Below are 25119 nucleotides of genomic sequence, written 5' to 3' on the forward strand. Positions count from 1 at the left end.
ACTTTATTACACCTTGGAGCGCTTTTTCCCGTCCATTGTTTTCCTACTTTCGCTATCTGCGCCTAATGACTGAGCTACGTGACGTCATTTTTTGTGATGTCCCACGGAGCATTTCTGGTCGGGACGGGATTCGAATAAAGAATCAACTCTTTTCCTTTACTATAGTGGTCTCGATCACGGGTACCGGTTCTCAAAAAGGGATTCGAGTCCGAGGACTCGGTTCTTTTCTTATCAAACAACCGGGAAAACCGGTTTCGAGTATCATCCCTACTCACACTACAGAGAACATTCAGTGATAAAGTGATTAAATCATTGAGCTTGAAACTAGTTTTCTTTTCTTTTTGTACCGTATTAGTCATCTATGGGAGTATGTTCGTAACCATGAAACATTGCAACACAGAACATTATAACATAAGGACCGCATTCCATTTAAAACAACATTTTATATTTTTGTCCTTGCTTTGTCGCAATTCTTTGGGAAAAGAAAGAAGTATAATTTAAGCTCTAAGGACTTGGAAGAGGAATATGGAAAGTGTTGATTAAGAAAAGAAAAATAAGGAGAGACAGATTTTGAAGAAACTATATACGAACGAGGGATGACGGAGGCAAAACTCTCTTAGTGCCGCCACCTAATTGCCGGCGGACGGAGGGGGCTGGGGGTCTTAAACGGTGGCATTGTGTGTGTGTGTGTGTGGACAAGGATAAGGTTAGGTGGGATACATCCTGGATAACCTTAGCCGGCTTAGTGTAGAAGGGGCCTGATATGTTCCTTTTTCTAATCTAATCTTCTGTCTCGTCTCCAGATATTGCTTGGGTCCACTGTCCATTTAATACATAGTCCTACTGTACAAGATATTCAAATTGTATATACTTTATATATTAGGTATACATGATAATCATCGGATCAATAATAATCAGGCCAATATTAAGAATTATATTGTCACACTGATAAATCCAATAACATTAAAAAATATCTTTGATAATAGATTTTTAAAAAAAAGTTACAGATTATGGGTATCAGTCTTGGAAGTTATCAGATTGTATTCGGGTTTGAAAAAATATATTATGCAGCCCTATTTTATATATAAGCAATAGTGAAGATTTTGGAAGTGAAATTGTCTTGTTTCGATAAAATGATACCTTACCTCTGTGACTTCCATGACTTTGATAGCTGCCATTTGACCTGTTTTGACATGACGACCCTGTTAAGAGACATGAAGAGTAACATCAGCTGATATGCTTGATCCATAGCGAAAACAATTTGAGTTATGATAAATCAAATAATAGTCATTGAATTTATGGTGCACATGTAGGTTCCATGTACATGACACACAGATGAAAAAACGTGACAGAAGACACTTTTGTATCTATTTACATACACACTTGGTATAAAATATGTCAAACCATTCATTCACACACCTAAATAGATGTCACACGCATAAGTGCTCAAAAACCTCACAGCTTGCTGTATAGACATGCCCAAATAAAAATTACATCAATGCTGTGGTTTTAATTGCATTTTATTTTGATGAACCTTAAAAATGTGGGTCTTCTACGTGAAACAAATTAAAGTAATACATTGCTTGAATGGAATCCTATTATTTACACACCATTGACTAGAGATGACTTGTCCAGGTTGTACCCTGCCTTCCGCCTGAGTGCAGCAGGGATAAGCTTGAAAATTTGGCCACTGATAAATGTTGATCAATCGCAAGTAAGATTTTGGACACTCGCCGGCAAGGTCGAAGCGCCGCCCGGGCGGTCGCTTTGCCCGCAGATCCTTCAACCACAGCATGCGCACAGCCTCGCTTTGTAATCCAGCTTGACCGACCCAGCACTAATATGCGCAAGGATGCGTTCAACTTTTGATCAGAATCAGCTAATTTGGCAACAGCTGATGCAACTTTTTTTCATTGATTGTGGTAAAAGTGTTAAAGCAAAGTGTCCATTGCATTAAGGCCATGTCCACACAAACACAGATACTTAATAAACGCATACTCATCTCTGCGTTTAGGCCTCTTGTCCATACCCAAATGCATACTTTTGTCCTTAAAAACGCAGACTTTTGCAAACGCTGGCCAAAGTGTAGAGGCACAGATCTCTCCGCTTAGCGTATGCGTGTGTACACCGCACAAACGGAGACTTGTGATGAAGTCACTGTTGTGCGCTGTCATTTCGAAAGCTCAGCAACACTGCCTTGCTGGCTTTAAACACACTATAAGAGGATTTACTCCATGTTTGAATGTAAACATGCTGCTATTTGCACTCAACATTAATAAAAAAAGACACATCCAAATGGGTTTTGCGACACTCCCGCCAGTGCTAATAATGACAGATACGATTGCTGTCCAACCTCCACCTGATGGGGCAACTTTGACAAGCAAGACTTTTTGCTCTGTGTCATAAGCAGAGGTGGGTAGAGTAGCCAGAAATTGTACTCAAGTAAGAGTACTGTTACTTTAGAGATTTATTACTCAAGTAAAAGTAAGTAGTCACCCAAATATTTACTTGAGTAAAAGTAAAAAGTATGTTGTGAAAAAACTACTCAAGTACTGAGTAACTGATGAGTAACATACACACACATATTATATATATATATATATATATATATATATATATATGTATATATATATATATATGTATATATATATATATATATATATATATATATATATATATATATATACATATACATATATATATATATATATATATATATATATATATATATATATATATATATATATATATATATATATATACACACACGCATATATATATATATATATATATATATATAGGGATGATGTTTGATAAGAAATTATCGAGTTCGAGCCTATTATCGAATCCTCTTATCGAACCGATTCCTTATCGATTCTCTTATCGAGTCCAGATAGGTTGTTGTATATGGAAAAAAACACACAATATTTGGTTTAACAAAAGCTCACTTTTATTATACAAGAAAACAATTTAATCTAATAAATAAATAAATATTGACTGTTACCCCCCTAAAAAAATAAAATAAAATAAATAAATATTGACTGTTGTTACCCAAAGTATATTAAGTGGGATTTTTCAGAAAAACAAATATATACAGTAACACAAAAACAACCTGTCTCTGTGATCACTATAGGTGTATAAATAATAATATAGTGTTAAATAAAATCAGTCCCTTGGGCACAAAACTGAAAATAATACAGCTCTCCAAAAAGTGCAATTCTGCTGCTATTTGACATAACTGTTTGTTATGATGCTTTGACATTTTGGCACTTTATTTCTTTATTGAAAGAAAATTCTATGAAGAGAAAGGTTCTTTGCAAATGTGGTTACAATGCTAAAAAATGAAAAGTTAAAGCTAAAAAAAGAAATACACTTTATTGAGTTAACATTATTTCTTTATAGGGGGAAATATGCTATGAGCTAGGGAATATAACAACTACACTACCCAGCATGCAACGGGAGTGACGAGCATGCGCGGTAGCCCCGAAAAGTGTTGCAAATCGTCACCCGGCAGCTAAGAATGAGGTTATGAGCACGCTGTGAAAGTAAACGTCAAGAACTCAGCCAACACGCCTCATCTGCATTATTTATAATTAGACAGACAACACATATACAGTGTGATTTTGTTTTGTTTACAAGTAAAGAAAAACAAAAGTTAAAAAAGGGAGATGGCATATATGTATGTGCTGCGGTTGCTTTAAGAACGTTGCGACAGCTGCCGTAAAGGAGGTGCGTTGCTAGCCTGGTTGCTATGTTTCAGGTTGGTCGTAAAAGTGTTCATGTGTTTTTACCCTGCTCAAATTTCTCAGTAAAGTTATTCATTGGATTATACCTTTTTGTTTTGAACTTTATTACACCTTGGAGCGCTTTTTCCCGTCAATTGTTTTCCTGCTTTCCTATCTGCGCCTAATGACTGAGCTACGTGACGCCATTTCTTGTGATGTCACACGGAGCATTTCTGGTCGGGACGGGATTCGTTCCGAGGGATTCGAATAAAGAACCAACTCTTTTTCTTTACTATAGTGGTCTCGATAACGGGTACCGGTTCTCAAAAAGGGATTCGAGTCCGAGGACTCGGTTCATTTCTTATCAAACAACCGGGAAAACCGGTTTCGAGTATCATCCCTATATATATATATATATATATATATATATATATATATATAATATATATATATATATATATATATATATAATATGTGTGTATATATATATATATATATATATATATATATATATATATATATATATATATATATATATATATATATATATATATATGTGTGTGTGTATATATATATATATACACACACACACATATACATATATATATATATATATATATATATATATATATATATATATATATATATATATATATACATACATACATTGATATATACAGTATATAATTTATATTTATTTATTTTGCCGTTTTTGTTTACATGTTAAAGGTGTTTTAATGAATATACATGCATGTTTAACACATATAGATTCCTTTCTTTCATGAAGACAAGAATATAAGTTGGTGTATTACCTGATTCTGAATACTTGTATTGATTGGAATCAGACAGAAGTGCTGATAACGTCCACGTTTTCAAATGGAGGAGAAAAAAAGTTCCTCCTTTCTGTCTAATACCACATGAAAGTGGTTGGTTTTTGGCATTTTATTTGTCCAGCTTCCATATTCGTTTTTATACACTTTACAAGAAATACATTGACGGCAAACTCCGTAGCTTGCTAGCTTGTTTGCGCTGGCTTTCGGAGACTCTTATTTTGTAAGGGCAGGCGCGATGGAGCGGCACTTTTATTGTGAAGACAGGAACTGTGCGGTCAGTCTTTAGGCTTTTGACGGGATGTACGGTTGAAATAAAAAAGTGTCTTTTTTCCTTCACACTTTTGATTGATTGCTTGAAACTTTTATTAGTAGATTGCACAGTACAGTACATATTCCGTACAATTGACCACTAAATGGTAACACCCCAATAAGTTTTTCAACTTGTTTAAGTCAGGTCATGTGACCGCCTGGCTCTGTTTGATTAGTCCAACGTCACCAGTGACTGCATCTGATTGGTGGAACGGAGTCAAACGTCACCAGTGACTGCATTTGATTGGTGGAGCGTAGTGAAACGTCACCAGTGACTGTATTTGGTGAAACGCAGGCACTTTGAAGGTCTGTCTGACAGACCAAAACAAACAAAGCGTGCAGTAACAGATCGATAAAAATTAGTAGCGAGTAGCGAGCTGAATGTAGATAAAAGTAGCGGAGTAAAAGTAGCGTTTATTCTCTATAAATTTTACTCAAGTAAAAGTAAAACTATGTTGCTCTTAGAAGTACAATTTATCCCAAAAGTTACTCAAGTAGATGTAACGGAGTAAATGTAGCGCGTTACTACCCACCTCTGGTCATAAGAAAGGTACAACATTACCTTATGTGTTTAGTCCTTATTTAACAACAAGTCATGAAGTTATGATTCCCGGGCGCGGCGCCGCTGCTGCCCACTGCTCCCCAAGGGGATGGGACAAATGCAGAGGACAAATTTCACCACATCTAGTGTGTGTGTGACAATCATTGGTACTTTAATCTTTAATCTAATGTTGCTTCCATTTTTGTAGATGGAGCCGGGTTAGGCAGTGCACCAGCGATCAAGCAACTAAAACAATCATTCATCAACATTCTTATATTTCGTACAAGAGCCTGTGTGTTTTAAGATGACATCATAACATGGACACAGTACTAGAAGTAATGAATTATCTTAAATTGCTGGTTGTAATTAGAGGTGGGGGAAATAATCGATTTTTAGGTGCATCGCAATTCGAACATGGATGATTATAAAATCGATTAGTAAACGTCAATAATCGAGAATCAATTAATTATTGTAAATAAAGTAATGCAGACAGTTCTAAAATGTGGCAGACTGCAGCGAGCCACCTCACCGAGAGATCCGACCAGCTCCTTTATTATAGGGCACTTATGTTCAAGTTTTGCACGTTTCTATTCATTTAATAATTGTAATGGGAATTAATTGAACTGTTCCTTATTACAAATGCACTGTGTTTAAAAGTTGCAAGTGATAAACACTTATTTAGTGAAACAAAATGAAATGTAAAACTGCATCAATACACATAAATTAAAGATCCATCAATAATCGATTTTTGATTGAATCGTAGCTCCTGAATCGTAATCGAATTATGAGGTGGCCAAAGATTCCCACCTCCAGTTGTTATACACAACAACTGTCCTCTATATGGTGCACTGTATAATATAGGGCCACATACTATAGGCTCAATAGTGCTTCACTGATATTGTGCTGAACAAGCAGCCATTAAACAGACACACTGACAGATAGCTGATATTCTCTCATAAAGAATACAATATGTTTTTTAGATGCAAGAGCAACTGTCGAGCCCACTAACCCTTATTCATTCTAACCTTGACATAATTTCCATAATTGCACTGAATTTTGGCACAGGAGCTCGACTGTGATAAATAAGGAAATGGCCTTCCTGTCTGTCCTGTCTCATCGTCTGCTAACAGTGCCGCCACCACAAGTTATAAATGTGATATGTTCTACTGGGCTACTTATTAACAGCATGCATAAGTAACTGTCACACACACAAATACAAGTACACATACAGTATAGCTCTCAGCCAAGATTAATGAGAGAAAGCTTTTGGTCTTTCTGACACTGTTCAATACATCTCAAACACAGATATGCTCAACACTTGTGAAAAAGCTATTCGAATCAGACATATAGTACACACAAACAAGGCAAGATACCACTGCTTTCTCTGACACACACACACACACACACACACACACACACACACACACACACACACACACACACACACACACACACACACACACACACACACACACACACACACACACACACACACACACACACACACTCACACACACACACACACACATGCACACAAGCATGTCATAGTACACTATAAATATTGCGCCAGTGAAAAGGTTACTGTAATATATTCATACATATGTTAATTAGATACAATAGAGACATTTATAACATGGACAGCAAATAGACAAATGTGACAAACATTTAGTGCCACTTGCTAGTTTCTGTCTCACTCCTTTTCTCAATGTGTCTGCCTCAATCTTGTCTTTGTCTTTTTGTCTACTGAGAACAATAGCCTGCAAGTTATATGCTGCTAGAAAAAACATCAAGAAATATGGTGCTGGTAATCCTACAGTTTATCCCAGTACATGCACAATGTAATACAGTTACGGCTTTGTTTATGTTGCAATCTCATGCATGTAGAATTCGGGGATCTGTAAACATCTCAAAAGGAATGCCCAGTTTTCCTACATTAAAAAATACACTGCATTGTAGACTACTCGTGAAACGCGCTGATGAGTCCTGACATTTTATGACGAGCAACAGGCCTACATCTTGGAAAGGGGAATTTGTAAGACTGACACCTACACTCTTAAAAACCGAATTTCCTATGAACATATTAAGAAATTACATGACCAATATATGATAATGCCATTTGCTCGCAATTCACTGGTCATTTCTGGCAATGGTCAAAGGAGACAATCAAGATTTCATCGAGCAGTCATATTTTAGGATTACTGTTCTTTGTCAGACATTTGATTTTTTTTGTTTCTGGAGGAAGGACCAATTTAAATGAAGGAAGGAAGCAGGAAGATCTCCTTGTCAACCTTCCCCATTAATTTAAACTTTTGTTGGGCGTTATAAGTTCTATGAAAAGTATTGATGAATAACATACACTGCTTGTGAATTATGGAAGTCTGTATGAAAAAATATGACTTGTTTTAAGTGTAACAACACACAAGGGTCATCGGCACAATACAAAGCTATAATTCTCTCAGGGGCTGCTTTCCTCTTCCCCAGTTTTCATCAGTCTCTCTCCCTCTTCCTTCCTTCTGTGCTTGGACTTTCTGCCTTTCACCACTGTCCTCCTTCCTTTAGCCTGTCTCGCTCTTTCATGGCTCGATTTGTTTTTCTTTCTCTTGCAAACAATAACAAACATGTTCTAATCTAAAAGACAGAATAGCTCACAGTCTATTTTGTGCACTATTTTACTACTTTAAACCAAGATATATATCTAAATTTTGTTGTATTCAATAAAAACTGGTTAATATGATTAAAACAATTCACCTTCATTTGCCTTAGCTTGATTGTTGTCTTTCAATCAACACATTACTTATATCAAGTACAGTAGGAGGCGTCAAGCACCAAAAGAGAGGAAGTTGAACTTTTTAAACCAAAATCAATTGCAGAAGTATAAGTGATTTGTGTTTAAAGATTTCATTACGCCATGCATGGCAGCTCCCGCCATCAGTGTGTCAGCTCCCGCCATCAGTGTGTGAATGTGTGTGTGAATGGGTGAATGTGGAAATACTATCAAAGCGCTTTGAGTACCTTGAAGGTAGAAAAGCGCTATACAAGTATAACCCATTTATCATTTATACAGCCAGCTGTTCTTTGACGTAGTACGTCCATAACATTTCACAACAATAGGCCCTCTTCCACCGTAGGAACTTTTACAGGGACTTTCCCATTTTCCCATTTAAATAAAGTTCCTCCTGTGTTTCCACCAAAAACAACCCGAGTAGATTCAGTTCTTTAGGCACTTTTCGGAATTCTTCCTGGCTGGATGGGACTTTTGGAAGGTTCCCGGAACATTATCAGAGGCGGGCTGTGCTGTCGAACTCTGATTGGTTGAACACAGGTGGGGGCGTTCCTAAAACATCTTTTTCAAACACACGATCACCATTAGAACACGCATGGCAACTTCTTTATTTCTTATTTCTTGTGTCTTTCTAATACGAAATATTTGACAACGGAGAGAAAGAAGAACAAAAGAAACTTTCAACTTGCAGGAAATTTTGTGGGGCATCTTTGTGCGGAACAAAATGCTAATGCCAATAAGCTAACGCTAAATCCGATGTGTTTGTGTTGTTGGCGTGAGCTAAACACTGACATTTATTCTTGATATATTGTTATTTACAGCTAAACTGGACCAAAAGGAATCACCTGACCCTCATGAATTCATAATTTCAACAGAGGATGATTGTTGGACATTGCAGGCAAAAGCCTGACTTTTTATGAACAATTCGGTACATTTAAATTTTTTTAATCATATTGTTTTGTATACGGTATTATTGCTTCATATTTAATTTACTTAGACTTTAGTAAACTAACTGACACAACTGTATCTGTTTATTTACATGGTATCAGTGTATACAAATATTAAACCACTCCTCTATATGTCGTCAGACTAATATGTATAAACTACCCTGAATAGTGAAATGCGTTGGAAACACGAACATTTCTACAGGAACCTATAGTTTTAGGAACTAGAGATTCCATGAAATTTTTGGTGGAAAAGGGTCAAATGGCATTGATATATATATTTTTGGTAAGAAGAAACCGGAAAAAATGAGCAATGTTTGGTTGAATAAACAAAGGAACTCAGTCTGGTAACCCAGCTAACAAGAAGTAATGAGTGAGCAATGGGAGGGACACAGCCAATCACGTTCCAATATCAACTATCATGTTTGGTTGCGCCATCTCGCTGTCTAACTGTTGATTATTTGCATTGAGTGAGAAGAGAAACTAAAAATAAGTTATGCAGAGATTCAAGATATTGTCGTCAAAACAGGAATGTAACAATGACAGTATGGCAGTTTTTAGGATTTTTTCAAACGGACCGTAGTCCTTCGACACGCTCATCTTTTCTTTTCAAACCTCGTCCGTTCCCTATTTGGATGTACGGAAACAACAGATAGGAAGTGAAGTGCAGGAGTGTAAAAATAGATAGACAATAATTTGGTACAATAATACTTACATAATAATTACTGCATAACAAATTAATTTCCATACTTAAATATGAATAACAGGCCAAAATAAATGTTACACAGACCACGTAACTTCCTGTCAGTAAACTTGCAAAAAAAAGTTCTTCTCAGGTTTCTCTATGTTTACATTTTACCACTTGGCATTATTTTGTTACAATTTATTAAGCATTTGTAACATATTATTTATTTTTGCATCTTAATTTGAAGAGGTTATTGTTAAGTGGTTATTGTGATTTTAGAATTTTGTTTACATTGATTGTTGAGTGTTTTTCATGGTTGTGTTGACGTGTCCCTTTCTTTTTGCTTTGATAGCTTAGGGGAATATATTTAGAGGAAGGTTACATTTGAAATAAAAATGTTAACATTTAATATATTTTTCATAACCTGACTCTCGCCAGATCCTTGTAGTTCGCTGAGCTCCACACAAGGATCTGGGACTTCTCAATAGGAGATGTATTTTAGAAGGCGGGGCCTTGTAAAAAAAATCATTGTATGTGATTGGATAAACCACTTGTTCGTTATCTCGAATGACATGCTACTTCAACCTCTCACATCGAAATCAACCCGTGACGCTGATGAGAGCAACGCTGGGAAATCCAAAACAAAACAGCCGACATATTGGATAACGACAGAGCGAAAAGTAAGAGAACTTTTACTGTAACAACGCACCAATGTCAGTAGACGATCGATGTCGTTTGTGCAAAGACAATATGTCAGCACACGACTCCTCGGTGTGTGCTGCCATTGTTGTTTGAATCAAACAGTCGCTTTGGCGGTACGTCGCATCTATGAAATCCCGCCCGGCAATCCTGATTGGTTCATTATTTTTTGCTATCTTGAAGGAGTTTGCATTGCCTTCGAGCCCAGATCCTTGTGTGGAGCTCAGCGAACTACAAGGATCTGGCGAGAGTCAGGTTATATTTTTCATAGGTCATGAAAAAAAAAAATCATTATTGATGTCGACCATATAAAAAACCTATATCGCGATACAGTTTTCAGCTATATCGCCCAACCCTAGTCAAAAGTCACAGACTTCGGCTACGTAAGCTGCATTTTGAGAACACTTTATTACAAGTGACCCGTAACAGCAAATACGTCTTCTTGTTTAACACGTTAAATATAGTAATTCGTCGCTTTTCGTACCAAAAAGTCAGATGAAGACCGAATCTGGTAAAAACCGAAGCAATTTTTACCTATGAAATGTGATTAATCTGTTCCAGACACCCAAAATCATTAACACATTACACATTTTATAGACAATAATTAATTATAAATGCAAAAGGAGAAATTAAGAACAAAATTAATAAATGAATATTTAACATCACTTTTAACTGTAATGACAGACTTGTTGGCAAAGACAGCAACGGGCGAGGGGGAGGACACCACTTTCGTACTTTGGCAAAAGATTTTTCCTTAATTCCCTAGTTTGTCTCACGTTATTTATCAAAGTGCTCGCACATTTTTTTGGCCCTATGTTGGCTTATTTTACAGTCGTAGTCAGTAAAATAAAGCACAAAGACTGCATTACCAGCATGTGAAATTTCCTGTCTGGGCAGTCAATTCTAAAGAATTTTATGCGGGCAAATGGACTAGTTTTGTTACACACAATGTTTGGTCGTACACTAACTACAACAGCATTTAAAACTGGGGAAAAACCAAAGCATACATAAATAGACATACATCTGAATGTGTGAACAGTGTACATTTTAGATGAACAAACTATTTTACTATATCTTAGTTGTTATGTAAAACCACAAAAGGGCTACTGTACATCAGCAGCCGAGCATCTGCAATACTTAGCTTTGGTGGAGTGATAATGTTCACATTCACACATAAATGCGTGCACACACACTCTCACATTACAGAAGTGGCTTGCACAGAAGGGAAGTTCCTTTTACAAACAGGGAAACGCCCAGTGTGTGAATGCGTTGAGAAAGAAAATGATGACAAGACGGTGAGTGAGAAGAACAAGCACAATCTGCCTTAAGTTGATCACGGTTTTAGTTCATTTTTGTATTGTTTTGTAGTTAACATATCTGCATTATTTTACTGTCGATAATATCCAGAAATAAAAGTCCAGTTATTTCTGAAACATTATAAGAATACTACAAAGCTATTTGAACAAGGCTCTTTGTCATAGGAATAGCAACTTATCCAATATTCCTACCATGTGACTATTAATGTTGCACATATTTCGTCTTTTGCTGCCAGCGTGTGTGTGTGTGTGTGTGGGCAGCATGCCTTGGGTGTGTTGTTGACAACAGAAAAACAGTGGTTAGCTATGTTGAATAAATAAGGAGGTCAGAGGGGAAGGAGGTCATCGTCTAAGATGAGGACTCAAGAAGTCATGACAAAGCCGGAATATTTTCCCCCTTTTAAATAAGTCATCAGGTATACAATACATTTATGTATAGCTGTATTAAAAAATAGATATATATTATTACTTTCCCCTGCTAAAGAGGTTATCAACATCAATATACTGTATTGACAAAAACGTAAGACTTCAGCAAAGTCTTTGTAATCCACAAAATATGCTTGGATGTGGCAATAACGGCAATGTCATGTAGTGTAACAGATTTAAACCCTATACTGCAGTAGTATGACTGTTGTACTTAACAAAGTGGTTGTCTTGGCTTTCTTATTTGAGTGCAAAATGAATGTCTCTTTCAAATGGGGGATTTTCATAGTGAATCTAGCCGAATTGGACCTAGGCTACAGTATGTTCTCCCTCAGTGAAAGTTATTTGGCTCGATCTTTATCAGCAATTGTTCTCCAGTGTGGTCCAAAACAACAACACATGACCTGTTACAGGAAGACGTTTATCTACAACTATTTTGTATAGTCTGCAAGTTTGCATGAAAGCGCTCATGCTATGAGTAGGGTTTAAACAATCTGAGATGTTCCGTCTCAAATTTCACTGAATCTTCCAATGTTTCACAATAACACAAAATATTTTTTGTTACTGTTATCTAAGTTGAAGAAAAAATGCAATCAGATTTCTTACAACTAATTGTGTATCAACAGCAAAACTGCTCATACCAGCAATGTGAGTGTAGAAATGGGTACCGTTCACATTTGAATCGATACGGTACTAATTATTGTTACCTGGGAATCGATATCAGTACTTAACGGTACCGATTTTTGGCATTTTTGTGTTTGTAAATAAATATTAATTGTTTTTTGATAATAAAGTTAATTACAATTACATTTGTATTGCGATATAAAAAATTATCTGATTTCGATAATTGTTTAATTATCGCATTAGGTATGACATTAAGTTGCAATTACAGTTGCAAGTACAAGACGTTAGATAGCAGTAGCGTATAATTTATGGTAGAGTCCTGTGTAAAGAGAGTATGGCCAACGTGGTTTTAGGCGATCTCCTCAATGATTGGTCAAAAGACCCTCACGTGACTACAGGGCGCCATGACTGCTAACAACCTTAGCTGATGCTATGTGTTTGCGGTGCTTCCTCGTTAGTTTTTCGACATGTAAAAATGCCCTGTTGTGCAGCATGGGGCTGCTCCACCCGTGAGAATTGTGGAAAACTATTACATCACTTCCCTCACAAGCCAGATATAAGACAAGTATGAGAAGTGCAGGTTCGCCATCAACACTGGAAAGCCACCGATTACAGCGTCTTGTGCGAGGTGAACAAACAATACAACGTCTTTATTTTGTTCAGGAGAGAACATACGGAAGCTAATACAAATAATAACAGAAGAAATTAATAAATTTAAGAGATGGTTCGACAAAAACTGACTATTTTTGAATCTCAATAAAACCAACATACTGCAATTTGGTAGCAGCAGTAGAGAAAGTAAAAAACACAAATATGAATAGACAGACATTGAATGAGTAAAATAAACCACATTTCGGTTGTACTAATAGATGACAAAATGAACTGTAAGTCTAAAAAAAAAACATACAAAAAGAGGCAGGAAATACATCAATAATGAGTTATGCAAAATATTTCCTGGACCAAAAATCACTCCATATTCTTGACTGCTCGCCAGTGTCACCATATCTGAGTTATTGTGCAGAAATATGGAGAAATAACTACAAAAGTAAACTTAATCTTCTACCATGTTAAACAAAAGAAACATCAGTTAAAACAATACACAATGAGCGATACATACAGTGATTACAAATACATTGAAGGCAGCCACCACAGTTGACATACTTCAAACAAAAGTTACAATTTCTCTGTGATTGTTAGTCCAAAGCTAATGAAGATTTTGGCAAAATGAGTGCAATAAGTAATTTTTTTGGAAGTTTTGTGATTTTTTTTACGTTAATTGTGCCGTCCGGTGCGTGTTAAAGTGTCTGCTGGTCACTCAACACTGCAGGAATGTAGCAGCAGAGTGCGTCAAATATGGCCGCAAAATTATACTTTCACGAAAAACTCTGAGTTGGCAACCGGGCACGACGTCAGGTGCAATCCAGGTAGCGAAACATAGCAACGTTGGATATTTTGTGAATCGGAGCCCAGTAGGACGGGCTGGATTCGGTTGGTGCCAAAAAAGTATGTGATCTGCAGTGTTGGGACTAACGCGTTACAAAGTAACGCGTTACTGTAACGCCGTTAGTTTCGGCGGTAACTAATAATCTAACGCGTTATTTTTTTATATTCAGTAACTCAGTTACCGTTACTACATGATGCGTTACTGCGTTATTTTACGTTATTTTTTATGTAGTATCGGCTAGAAACAGATGCGCTGCGGTGTCTTTCTTCTAAATCTTCCCCAGTCACACCTTGGAGAGAAGAAAAGAGGCGTGTGTCTGGGTGTGGGGAGGGGAGGCACACACGTGATCCGCGGTTTGATATATAAAACAAAACAAAAAGGTTGTTCGCATGCACGTTCAGTCCACACACAGCGTGGTCATGGCGAGCGGAGTAACGGAAGAGCTTGAACGCCCCGCGCCATTCAATCGGTGTGTTTATAGGAGCAGACTCCGTTGTGCAAAACGAGGGTTTTAAACACATGCTGAACGTGCTTGAGCCACGTTACGACATCCCGTCGCGCACCCACTTCAGCGCTAAGCTTGTGCCAGATCTTTATGAGAATGAGAAGAAAAAAGTTGTGGATGAACTATCCAGAGCATCATCTGTTGCGCTCACGACAGACAGGTGCACGTCCAGGGGAACTATGTGACGATAAGGGCTCACTTCATCACAGCAGACTGGCAGATGAGCAGACACGCCCCCTCTACGAGAGTCACCTTGCGCAGGTACTGACACAAGCAGTGGAGGAATGGAAGATAAAGATTTCCCAGTCACACGTGATGATGCCAAAAATCAAATAATTGCAGTGAATGAGGCAGGACTGGGACCACAGGTAGGTGCTTTGCACATGTAGTGAATTTGGCATCACATCTCAGTCAATAGGATGGATCAGGAAGGAGGTTTCCTAGCACAACAGCTGCTCATGTGCTTAAGACAAAGCAAGAAATACTAAAGCTGCCTACTCATAAAGCTCATACATGATGTCCCAACGAAGTGGAACTCCACTTATGATATGTTGCAGCAGCAGGCAGCTATATACTCTGCATTGACCCACAAGACCCTGAAGAAAAATGTAAAATACATCATCAACCTGTCTGATGATGATGTGAGAGTGGCAGAGGAGGTCCTCCAGGTGCTTAAACCCCTCAAAAGTGTTACATCTGAAACTTCACCATCTGTGTCAATGATCCTGCCACTGAAAACAAGGACTCTACAATCCATGACTCCAAGTGTGGAAGACAGCAGCATCACTCCAGATGTCAGGCTTTATTTCACTATCTATGTTTCAAGGAAGTTGATGTGCCTTCTTATGTTGCACTTTCAGTTGTTTTTTTTATTAATGGTCATTGGTCCAAGTTTAAAGAAAGGAGAAATGCCTTTTTATGTTGCACTGTTTTTCATTAATTATGTTAAAATGCAAATAAAAATGCATGTCAAGTTGATCAACAGATTGTATTATTCTCCAGTGCAATAACAGTACTGAAATGAAGGCTAAAAGGCCATTAATGGGAGCTTTAAAAAAAAAGAAGAAAAAAATAAGTAACTAAATAGTTACTTTTCACAGTAACGCATTACTTTTTGATGTAAGTAACTGAGTTAGTAACTGAGTTACTTTTGAAATTAAGTAACTAGTAATTGTAACTAGTTACTGGTTTTCAGTAACTAACCCAACACTGGTGATCTGGTACCCAGCCCCAGTGTGAATGAATATGTAAAATATGTTTGTTGTAACTAGCATAAGAGCCAACCAAGAGATGGTGTTGTCCTGATGTGTGTGATATTTCTGCATCTTTGTTAGCTCTGATTAGGGCTGCAAAATACTGTATATCGTTTGAGCATCCTCATTGTGATGTACGTGTGCGCAGTAGTCACATTGCAAGGTCCTGCCATGTAAGACTCAAATTAATTGAATGTGCAGGCACCTTTTAAGAACAAAAAACATTCACATTTACATGTGTGCTGATTTTGAAGATAATGTACATTGTCATTGTCCATATAATATCTCACTAAATTGATGAACAGAGGAGTTATAATGCACAACTAAGGCGGCTTTGGTTGCTTTTTTAAGTTTGGTCCAGTCACACTGGTTGATTTTTGTTTTTGCTAAAAAGTTACTGAATCGACTTCAACTCACTGGGTCGTTTTGGATTGAATCGTTCTAAAAAAGTGAAATTGTTCTGAATCAGCCACAGCTGTAAAAATCGAATCGAATCGTTGTTAAAACGAATCGTTAAACTCCTATAAAGCAAGTATTTCTTGAAACAGAATACCTTTGATTTGTAATTAGTTTTTTTACCATTTCAATAGAAAAGTGAATACATTTTATGCTCATAAAAAAAAAAAAAAAAACACTCAATAATCCCTGTAAGCAAAAATTGCACTTAAATACATTTTAAATATCTTGATGTGCAGTTTTTTTCCCCAGTTTGAAAAACCGAGTCGGGTTATTTTGTTATTTGTTTTTTTTGTCATCTATTTTCCTCTTAATTTTTGTTGCTTTGTAATGTTTCTCATTAGCGAGTCACGACTAGCAAGGCTCTGTCTTTGTATTGTATGTGTGTGAGCTAGCGGGCCTATTTCTGGGATTAAGTTTCTAGACCTTCTCGTGGTAAATCCTTTACACACTGATGTCGGTTTTTGATGCACTTCAGAAAACCACTACAGTTTGTCGCTACATCTGTAAGTGCAAGTTAAAACTCTACTATGCAAAGCGAAAGCCATTTATCAACAACACCCAGAAATGCCGCCGGCTTTGCTTGGCCCGAGCTCATCTAAGATGGACTGATGCAAAGTGGAAAAGTGTTCTGTGGACTGACGAGTCCAAATTTCAAATTGTTTTTGGGAACTGTGGACGTCGTGTCCTCCAGACCAAAGAGGAAAAGAACCCCACCTTCTACCATCCTAGTCACATCCGTTGTGTCCTTGGGCAAGACACTTCACCCTTGCTCCTGATGGCTGCTGGTTAGCGCCTTGCATGGCAGCTCCCGCCATCAGTGTATGAATGTGTGTGTGAATGGGTGAATGTGGAAATATTGTCAAAGCGCTTTGAGTACCTTGAAGGTAGAAAAGCGCTATACAAGTATAACCCATTTATCATTTATCATTATAACCATCTGGACTCTTAAAGGTGCAAAGTTCAAAAGCCAGCATCTGTGATGGTATGGGGGTGTATTAGTGCCCAAGATAAGAGTGCAACCAGGTAAAAACAGTCCCAGGGGGGGTCACCAGGTGTCTAAGTAAATAAAATGTGATGGTCTACTGCAGTGGTCCCCAACCCCGGCCCGGTACCGGTCCGTGGATCGATTGGTACCGGGCCGCACAAGAAAAAAATAATATATATATATATATATATATATATATATATTATTATTAGTTTTTTTATTTATTAAATCAACATAAAAAACACAAGATACACTTACAATTAGTGCACCAACCCAAAATACACTTACAATTAGTGCACCAACCCAAAAAACCTCCCTCCCCCATTTACACTTATTCACACTCATTCGCACAAAAGGGTTGTTTTTTTCTGTTATTAATATTTCTGGTTCCTACATTATATATCAATATATATCAATACAGTCTGCAGGGATACAGTCCGTAAGCACACATGATTGTATTTTTTTATGACAACGATATTGCCATATTTTTGCTGAAAGGGTTTAGTATAGCCCTTTGAGACACTTGTGATTTAGGGCTATATAAATAAACATTGATTGATTGATTGATTGATTGATTGAGTATAGAACAACGCCGATAAAGTTTGCAACTTTTGGTCTCTGATAAAAAAAAAGCCTTGCCCCTACCGGAGGAAGGGCTGCTCACATTTTCCCATTGTTTTCAATGCAGCGAGAGAGATTCAGACCGAGAAAGCGACGATTACCCCATTAATTTGAGCGAGGATGAAAGATTTGTGGACGAGGAACGTGAAAGTGAAGGACTAGCGTGCAGTGCAGGACGTATCTTTTTTCGCTCTGACCGTAACTTAGGTACTTAGGTTCATTGGATTCCACACTCTCTCTTTTTTCTATTGTGGATCACGGATTTGTATTTTAAACCACCTCGGATACTATATCCTTTTGAAAATGAGAGTCGAGAACGCGAAATGGACATTCACAGTGACTTTTATCTCCACGACAATACATCGGTGAAGCACTTTAGCTAGTGAGCTAACGTGATAGCATCGGGCTTTACTGCATATAAAACCAAAACAAATAAGCCCCTGACTGGAAGGATAGACAGAAGATGAACAATACTACCAAACTCTGGACATGTAACTACACTGTTAATGCTTTCCAGCTTGGCGAAGCTTAGCAATGCTGTTACTAACGACGCCATTGAAGCTAACTTAGCTACGGAACCTCGACAGAGCTATGCTAAAAACATTAGCTCTGCACCTACGCCAGCTCTCATCTGCTCATCACGACCCGTGCTCACCTGCGTTCCAGCGATCGACGGTACGACGAAGGACTTCACCCGATCACCGATGCGGTCGGCGGCCCGGAGACGGAGGAAGTCAAGGTGAGGTCGGCGGCTAGCGCGTCTGCTATCCTTCTCAAAGTCCTCCTGGTTGTGTTGCTGTAGTCCGCCGCTAATACACCGATCCCACCTACAACTTTTTTCTTTGCAGTCTCCATTGTTCATTAAACAAATTGCAAAAGATTCACCAACACAGATGTCCAGAATACTGTGGAATTTTGAGATGAAAACAGAGCTTTTTGTATTGGATTCAATGGGCTCCGAATACTTCCGCTTCAACAGTTCACGTCACGCGCAAACGTCATCATATCGAAACGTTTTCAGCCGGAAGTTTAAAATTGCACTTTATAAGTTAACCCGGCCGTATTGGCATGTGTTGCAATGTTAAGATTTCATCATTGATATATAAACTATCAGACTGCGTGGTCGGTAGTAGTGGGTTTCAGTAGGCCTTTAAATTAGAAAAAGTTGAGAAGAGGAACCAGGGGTTGCTTTTATGGTCTGTGATGAGTTGTAAGTAATGTTGAATTCTATCCTGTTTGACTGTGTTATTGTAGGTCTTCAGTTGTTGATGTAAAACCTGATAACATGTATCGTTAATTTGGATTTCCTCCATCTCCTCTCTGCATTCCTGCAATTTATTTTTAATTGACATAATTTGTTGTTTCTCCACAAAGGCATAGGTTTTGTTTTGATTGTTTTTGTTAAAAGTGGCGCTACTAGGTTCAGAGTTGATTTTAGTTTACTGATAAAATGATCAACGATGACATCGCATGATGCAGGTAAAATTTCCGCAGGAGCGTTTTGTAAAATGTCAATAGAATTTGCAGCCACTTCAGAAGATAGACAGCGTTTCCTCACTGTTCTCTTTGGGGGCCCCTGCTGATTAAGACAGGTGATATTAAAAAACAATAGTGGTCACACACACCAATGGACAGGCCATGGCTTATGACCAGGTCCAGGGTTTGTACCCCTTTGTGAATCGGCTGTGAGACGTGCTGCTTTAAATCAAAACAATTTAAAATGTATAAAAACCTTCTGGATAGTAAATCTGAGGAGTCTTCAACATGTAAATTAAAATCACCAGTTGTTAAAATCCTGTTTAGGAAGTTTGGATAAACAATAAAAGTTCAGACAATTCACTGATAAAAGAGATTGAGTGTCAGGGATCTATAAACCGTTACACACAGAAGGTGGGGCTACCAAAAACAAAAGTGTACTGCTCAAACGATGTGTAATTGTTGTTAAAAGAAACTACATTTGAGGCCAGTGAGTTATTTAAAATTGATGCAGTCCCCCCTCCTCTTCTGCCCCCTCTAGTAGAAAATAAAAAACCTCCTAAGTTTGAGTTTGACCTCCTGAGCTAATGCAATACCAATAACAAGGCAATAACAGGAGAACATGCAAACTCCACACATAGAGGTCTAAGCCAGATTCCAACCAGAACCTGGCTTTGAGGCAGATGTATCATGAAGGGATTAATTCTCCATTTCAAAGGACCCTATTAATTTTCAATTACCTCCAACCCAAGCTGCTTGACAGAAATGGAGTCAAATATTGTATACATTAATGATTTTTGTCAGCTCTTTGCCTGTAGCAATTTTCAACCAATTTTCCTCACTGCTAATCAGTGATTGCTTCATTGGGTTTGCACATTTTGCACAGTTTCAGTTTTAATAAAACAACCTAAAATGGTCAAATAATTATTAATTTAAGTAAACATATTGTAATGGATAAAAACACAAAAGTTGTGTGTAACTTCTTATAACATATGCTACTGGAACCAAAATGCAGACCTATTTGTCTGAAGTTTAAAACTTTTCACATTCATATGTAGTGTGACCTTCTGTCTCTGTTAGCATCTCCTACATTCAGGTCATTCTTCAAGTGTGTTAGTGTTTTATTAAGGGGTTATGTATGTGTTTGCATGCAAAATAGGCTATTGTTTTGTTGACCTATTTTCTGTTTTGATTTCCTAGAATGGAATGTACCATTTTGATTGAAAAAACCTGTCTATGACTGGCTCAATTTTGTATCCTGTATCAACACGAATAACGGTGTGCAAAATACATTGTACTATGAAAAACATGTTTGTGACATATCTGCATTAAACCTTTGAGTACACTAAACAAAGTTCCAAACTGCTCATATGTTTTATGACAACTGTTATTGGCCCACAATGACAGTCGTTACATCCATCATTTGTGTAACTGATTGATTGAGCTGGCATTTAATATGAATTGAGATGACACCTGAATGTTGAAAAATGGCTACACTGTGCGCCTGTGGCATCTGGCTAAATCACTGTGGCGACATTTCATGAAAAATGGGAAAGTATTTGTGGAAATTCCAGAGAAGACTTGTGTCTTCAACATAAGCATTGTCCTCTCAATTCAACATGCCAAAATAATCACTCATGTTAGATAAGCCAAATGCTTACCAATAAAGAGAATACTGCTGCTATTTTTTACAGGCAAAATCTTCTATTCACATGATGGGAAGTAGAAAATAATATTTCACATTACATAGAGTAATGGTCTTGTATTTAAGTCACCCAATCTTAAGGCCATTTTTCCACATCCTGTTTTTATGGTTAAGAAATCGAATCATTTCAGTCATGGGATAAATTATGTACTTTTCTTCTCTTGTGTAAGAGAAACATGTGTACATAGAAGCCTTACTGTGCTTCTTTGGGAACATTTCCTTTTTCAGCAAATACATTGGCAATCCAGGCCTAAAGCCCAAACTCTTTCTAAAACACGTTCAAATTCATACATGTAAAGATTAATTGACTTATTAATTCTATAACTTTAAACTTACAATAGACATCAGTTCATAATATGTACTGTAAAATATAATTTACCTTGCGATACAATACAAGAAACATGGCTCACAATAACATTATTGTTATCGTTATATCGCCAAATGGCGATACTGCGATTAAAAGAAAATAAATACCGTCTTTTTCCTATTGTGTCACTGGAGGTATAAGTCGACCATGGAATGCAATTTAGAATGTATTTAAATTTAGAAATTTAGAACAATTTCCCTTGTGGATCAATAAAGTTTGTCTAAATGGCTTCTGAGGTAGTATCAGAAATGCACCTGAGGTGCGGCAATGTCTGGATGAAAGGGAATCGAAAACTGGAGCAGAGCTGTAATGTGTATGAGTGACATCCAGGACTCATTTCTGTTAACTCAAAATACAATAAATGTCGCAGCTCAACAAGTATCTTATGCATCACAAAAGACGATGTTCAATGAAACAAGCACTCCACAAATGAGCATTGATGCAAATAACAGAATTTGACTGCATGATCAACCAAGTGTCCTGCATTAGCACTTTCTGAATATGCATTTTTTTTCTGCAGGAAAATATCTCAACACCTTACATATGAACTATTATTCCATTATTCGTTTTGGATCACGGCAGTTTCCTATCATCTCCTGTATGAATGTTTCATCGAGCCATATGCCATGTGTGTGTGTTATCATTACTACTGCACATCTTCCCTAAGCAAACCACGTATATCAGGATGGAAAAGAAGAAGTTGAGTTTTACACATAAACGGTGGGAAAGTAGTGATAAAAGTTGTCTACAATTATAATACAAAGTGGCACATCTAAAATTGTAATATCACGGGGTCCAAATGCTTAGACTTCATGTTTGTTGTTTCACATGACACAGTAATAAGTGTTTTGGCACACCCCCCGTGATAAAGATAACACTACGGTACTTTTTTCATCCCTGTGTGTGGCCACAAACATGAAAGTTTGCTTACTTCTAAACTTGATAGCTGGAAAGCATAACAGCAAAGCTTAACATCTGCAGAATTTTGAGGGTTTTGTTTTTAAATGTTTGTAGAAGGAGTACTATTCCTGGATAATGTTGCATTTAGAGCTCCATATTTCGGCCAAAAATCCGAAACATGATTTTTTTACTTAAATTTGAGTTTGTTATACCCAGGAATTATTTTTTCTCACACACACACACACACACACACACACACACACACACACACACACACACACACACACACACACACACACACACACACACACACACACACACACACACACACACACACACACACACACACACACACACACACACACACACACACACACACATTAACACACAAACACATGTGTACACACACAAACACACATTGTTATTCTTCACAGAAGGCACCGGAAGTCATTTGAGTGGGGAATGTTTTTGATAGAAAAAAATATTGCGCACTTGCTTACTTGACAGTACATTCATGCATGCAATAAAGACAATTTAAAAGAAAACTAGTTAATACAATCGCTCCTCCCAGAGCAGTGGAAACAACTAGCCCTGGCCAGCAAGGCTCGTTGATGGGTAAGTTCTTGAGTAAAATGGTAGTGTTGTTTTTGAGTAAAATGGTAGTGTTGTTTAAGACGTTGTTCCTTAAGTTAAATAAAGAAAATAGGACACAGTGAAAGTAATTTATAAGTTTGATGGCATATTTTGTACAGCCTGCATTGTTCCTGTACAGTGACAACATTTGTTCATCTTGGCAATCTAACGACACCAGTGTATCACGTAGTAACAGTACTGTTGTACACCAGCGCAAACAACAACTATTTTGGGCCTAAAACATGTTCGTTCCACTCCAGTTCAGTAGGCGGCAGTAAGCCTGGGCGATATATCGGTTTGATCGATAGATTCAGGTGTTCTTTTTCTGCTGATGATTTCAAAAATTAAAAATGTGTGTTTTTCTCCAAATGCTTCAGTATACTTTTCACCCCATGAACCTCTGTAACCCTTGCCCGCTCCCTTACTTCGTTAGCGGAGATCCACAAGCTTAGCCAACATGGATAATGCAAATGCTAACGAGAGCGAGACGAGTGTTCCAAAGAAAGGTAAAGTGTTGTCAGTTCTTTAAAATTGTGGCAACAGGCGTGAAATAAATGACTGCACACTGCAAAGTTTCTTTGAAAAAAAGACAGCAGCACAACAAACTTATACCAGCATCTGTAACAACATTGAGCCGAGTGGGGGAAATGCATCTCTTTCCGAGACAAACAAGACGCAACAACAACGAACTACAGCTAAGAAGCAGCTTTCTGTGGTGGAATCATTTACACAAGGTATTATGTACAGTATGCACATAGCAATCACTAAAGCGGTCGCTCTGCACATCCAAACTGGACAGCTCATACGCACGTGTGCTGTTGCAAAACTCTCGTGAAATTATAACTCATTTAATCATCGATATAGTGCTATAACATGTGCAATGAAGTGAACATTGTCTTTGACATCAGTACACACAAATAAAGAGCCCAGGATACATCAGGAAAAGCCTGCATTTAGCCACTTACTAAACCTATACAGTCATCTCAATGTTTACCTTGTTTATTTATTTGCATACAATTACTAATACCAATACAACATTTGTATTTACATAAATAATTTATTTAAGAGTTACATTTGTACTTTATTGTTCCGATTGCTTTTTATTACTATTTAATGATTATTGGTATATTTATTGATTTCTTTGTAGTTTATTTATTTACATGCAATGTGCAATGCTACATTTTTATTCACAGAAGTATTTTTTTCAAGACGGAAGTTTTAAGTTTACACATTATTAATCTAAATGTTGGCGATTATTATTTACTTGCATGTAATGTACAATGCTCCATTTTTGTTTAAAGAAGTAATTTATTCAAGACAGAAGTATTGCGTCCCAGAGGTTGAGGTAGCTCTTAATTTAGTTATTTGAAAATAATTGCATAAAAAGTAAAGTGTATATCTGATCTAAAAATGAAAACATAATACAAACTATAATTTTGCAAGAGTAAGATGCAATGTATGCATTGACATTTCAAATAATTAGTTTTTGATCAAATAAAAGCAAAACTTGTTTTAAATTATCTTTGCCGTTTGTATTTATTGTTTTTTTAAAAAGCAGTGGGAAAAAAAAAATCGGGAAAAAAACGTAAATCGCATATTTTGTGAAAAAATCAGCCATTTTTTTAGGCCATATCGCCCAGGCCTAGGTGGCAGTAATGTGCAATGCAACCTGCGCTGACATAACATAAGGTATGTATGCTTGCAAGGTGTAACACACCAGTTCCATTCCAAAGTTTAGTCTGACTATAGTGTTCTTCAAGTTAAGTTGTTATTGACTTTACAATGGGAAATTTATTTTTGAACATGTTGGATCAATAAGAATTTGCATATTCCCGTTGTCAAGTTTAGGTTTGGTTGTGGACCAGATGAGTTCTATTTATGAAAGTGTGG

The 25119-nt window shown here is 37.2% G+C and overlaps 1 protein-coding gene across 4 annotated transcripts in view; it reads right to left on the reverse strand.

Annotated features, from left to right (window-relative positions):
- Positions 1-25119, reverse strand: part of LOC133648893 (misshapen-like kinase 1) — a 92871-nt gene that overhangs the window by 58233 nt on the left and 9519 nt on the right. For all 4 annotated transcript variants that reach the window (XM_062045412.1, XM_062045411.1, XM_062045410.1 and 1 more), the window contains exon 3: positions 1146-1202. In XM_062045412.1, the coding sequence (XP_061901396.1) occupies positions 1146-1202 (57 nt within the window). The remainder of the gene's footprint in view (positions 1-1145; positions 1203-25119) is intronic.

This window comes from Entelurus aequoreus, linkage group LG04 (assembly GCF_033978785.1).
Source record: "Entelurus aequoreus isolate RoL-2023_Sb linkage group LG04, RoL_Eaeq_v1.1, whole genome shotgun sequence".
Classification (NCBI taxonomy): Eukaryota; Metazoa; Chordata; class Actinopteri; order Syngnathiformes; family Syngnathidae; genus Entelurus; species Entelurus aequoreus.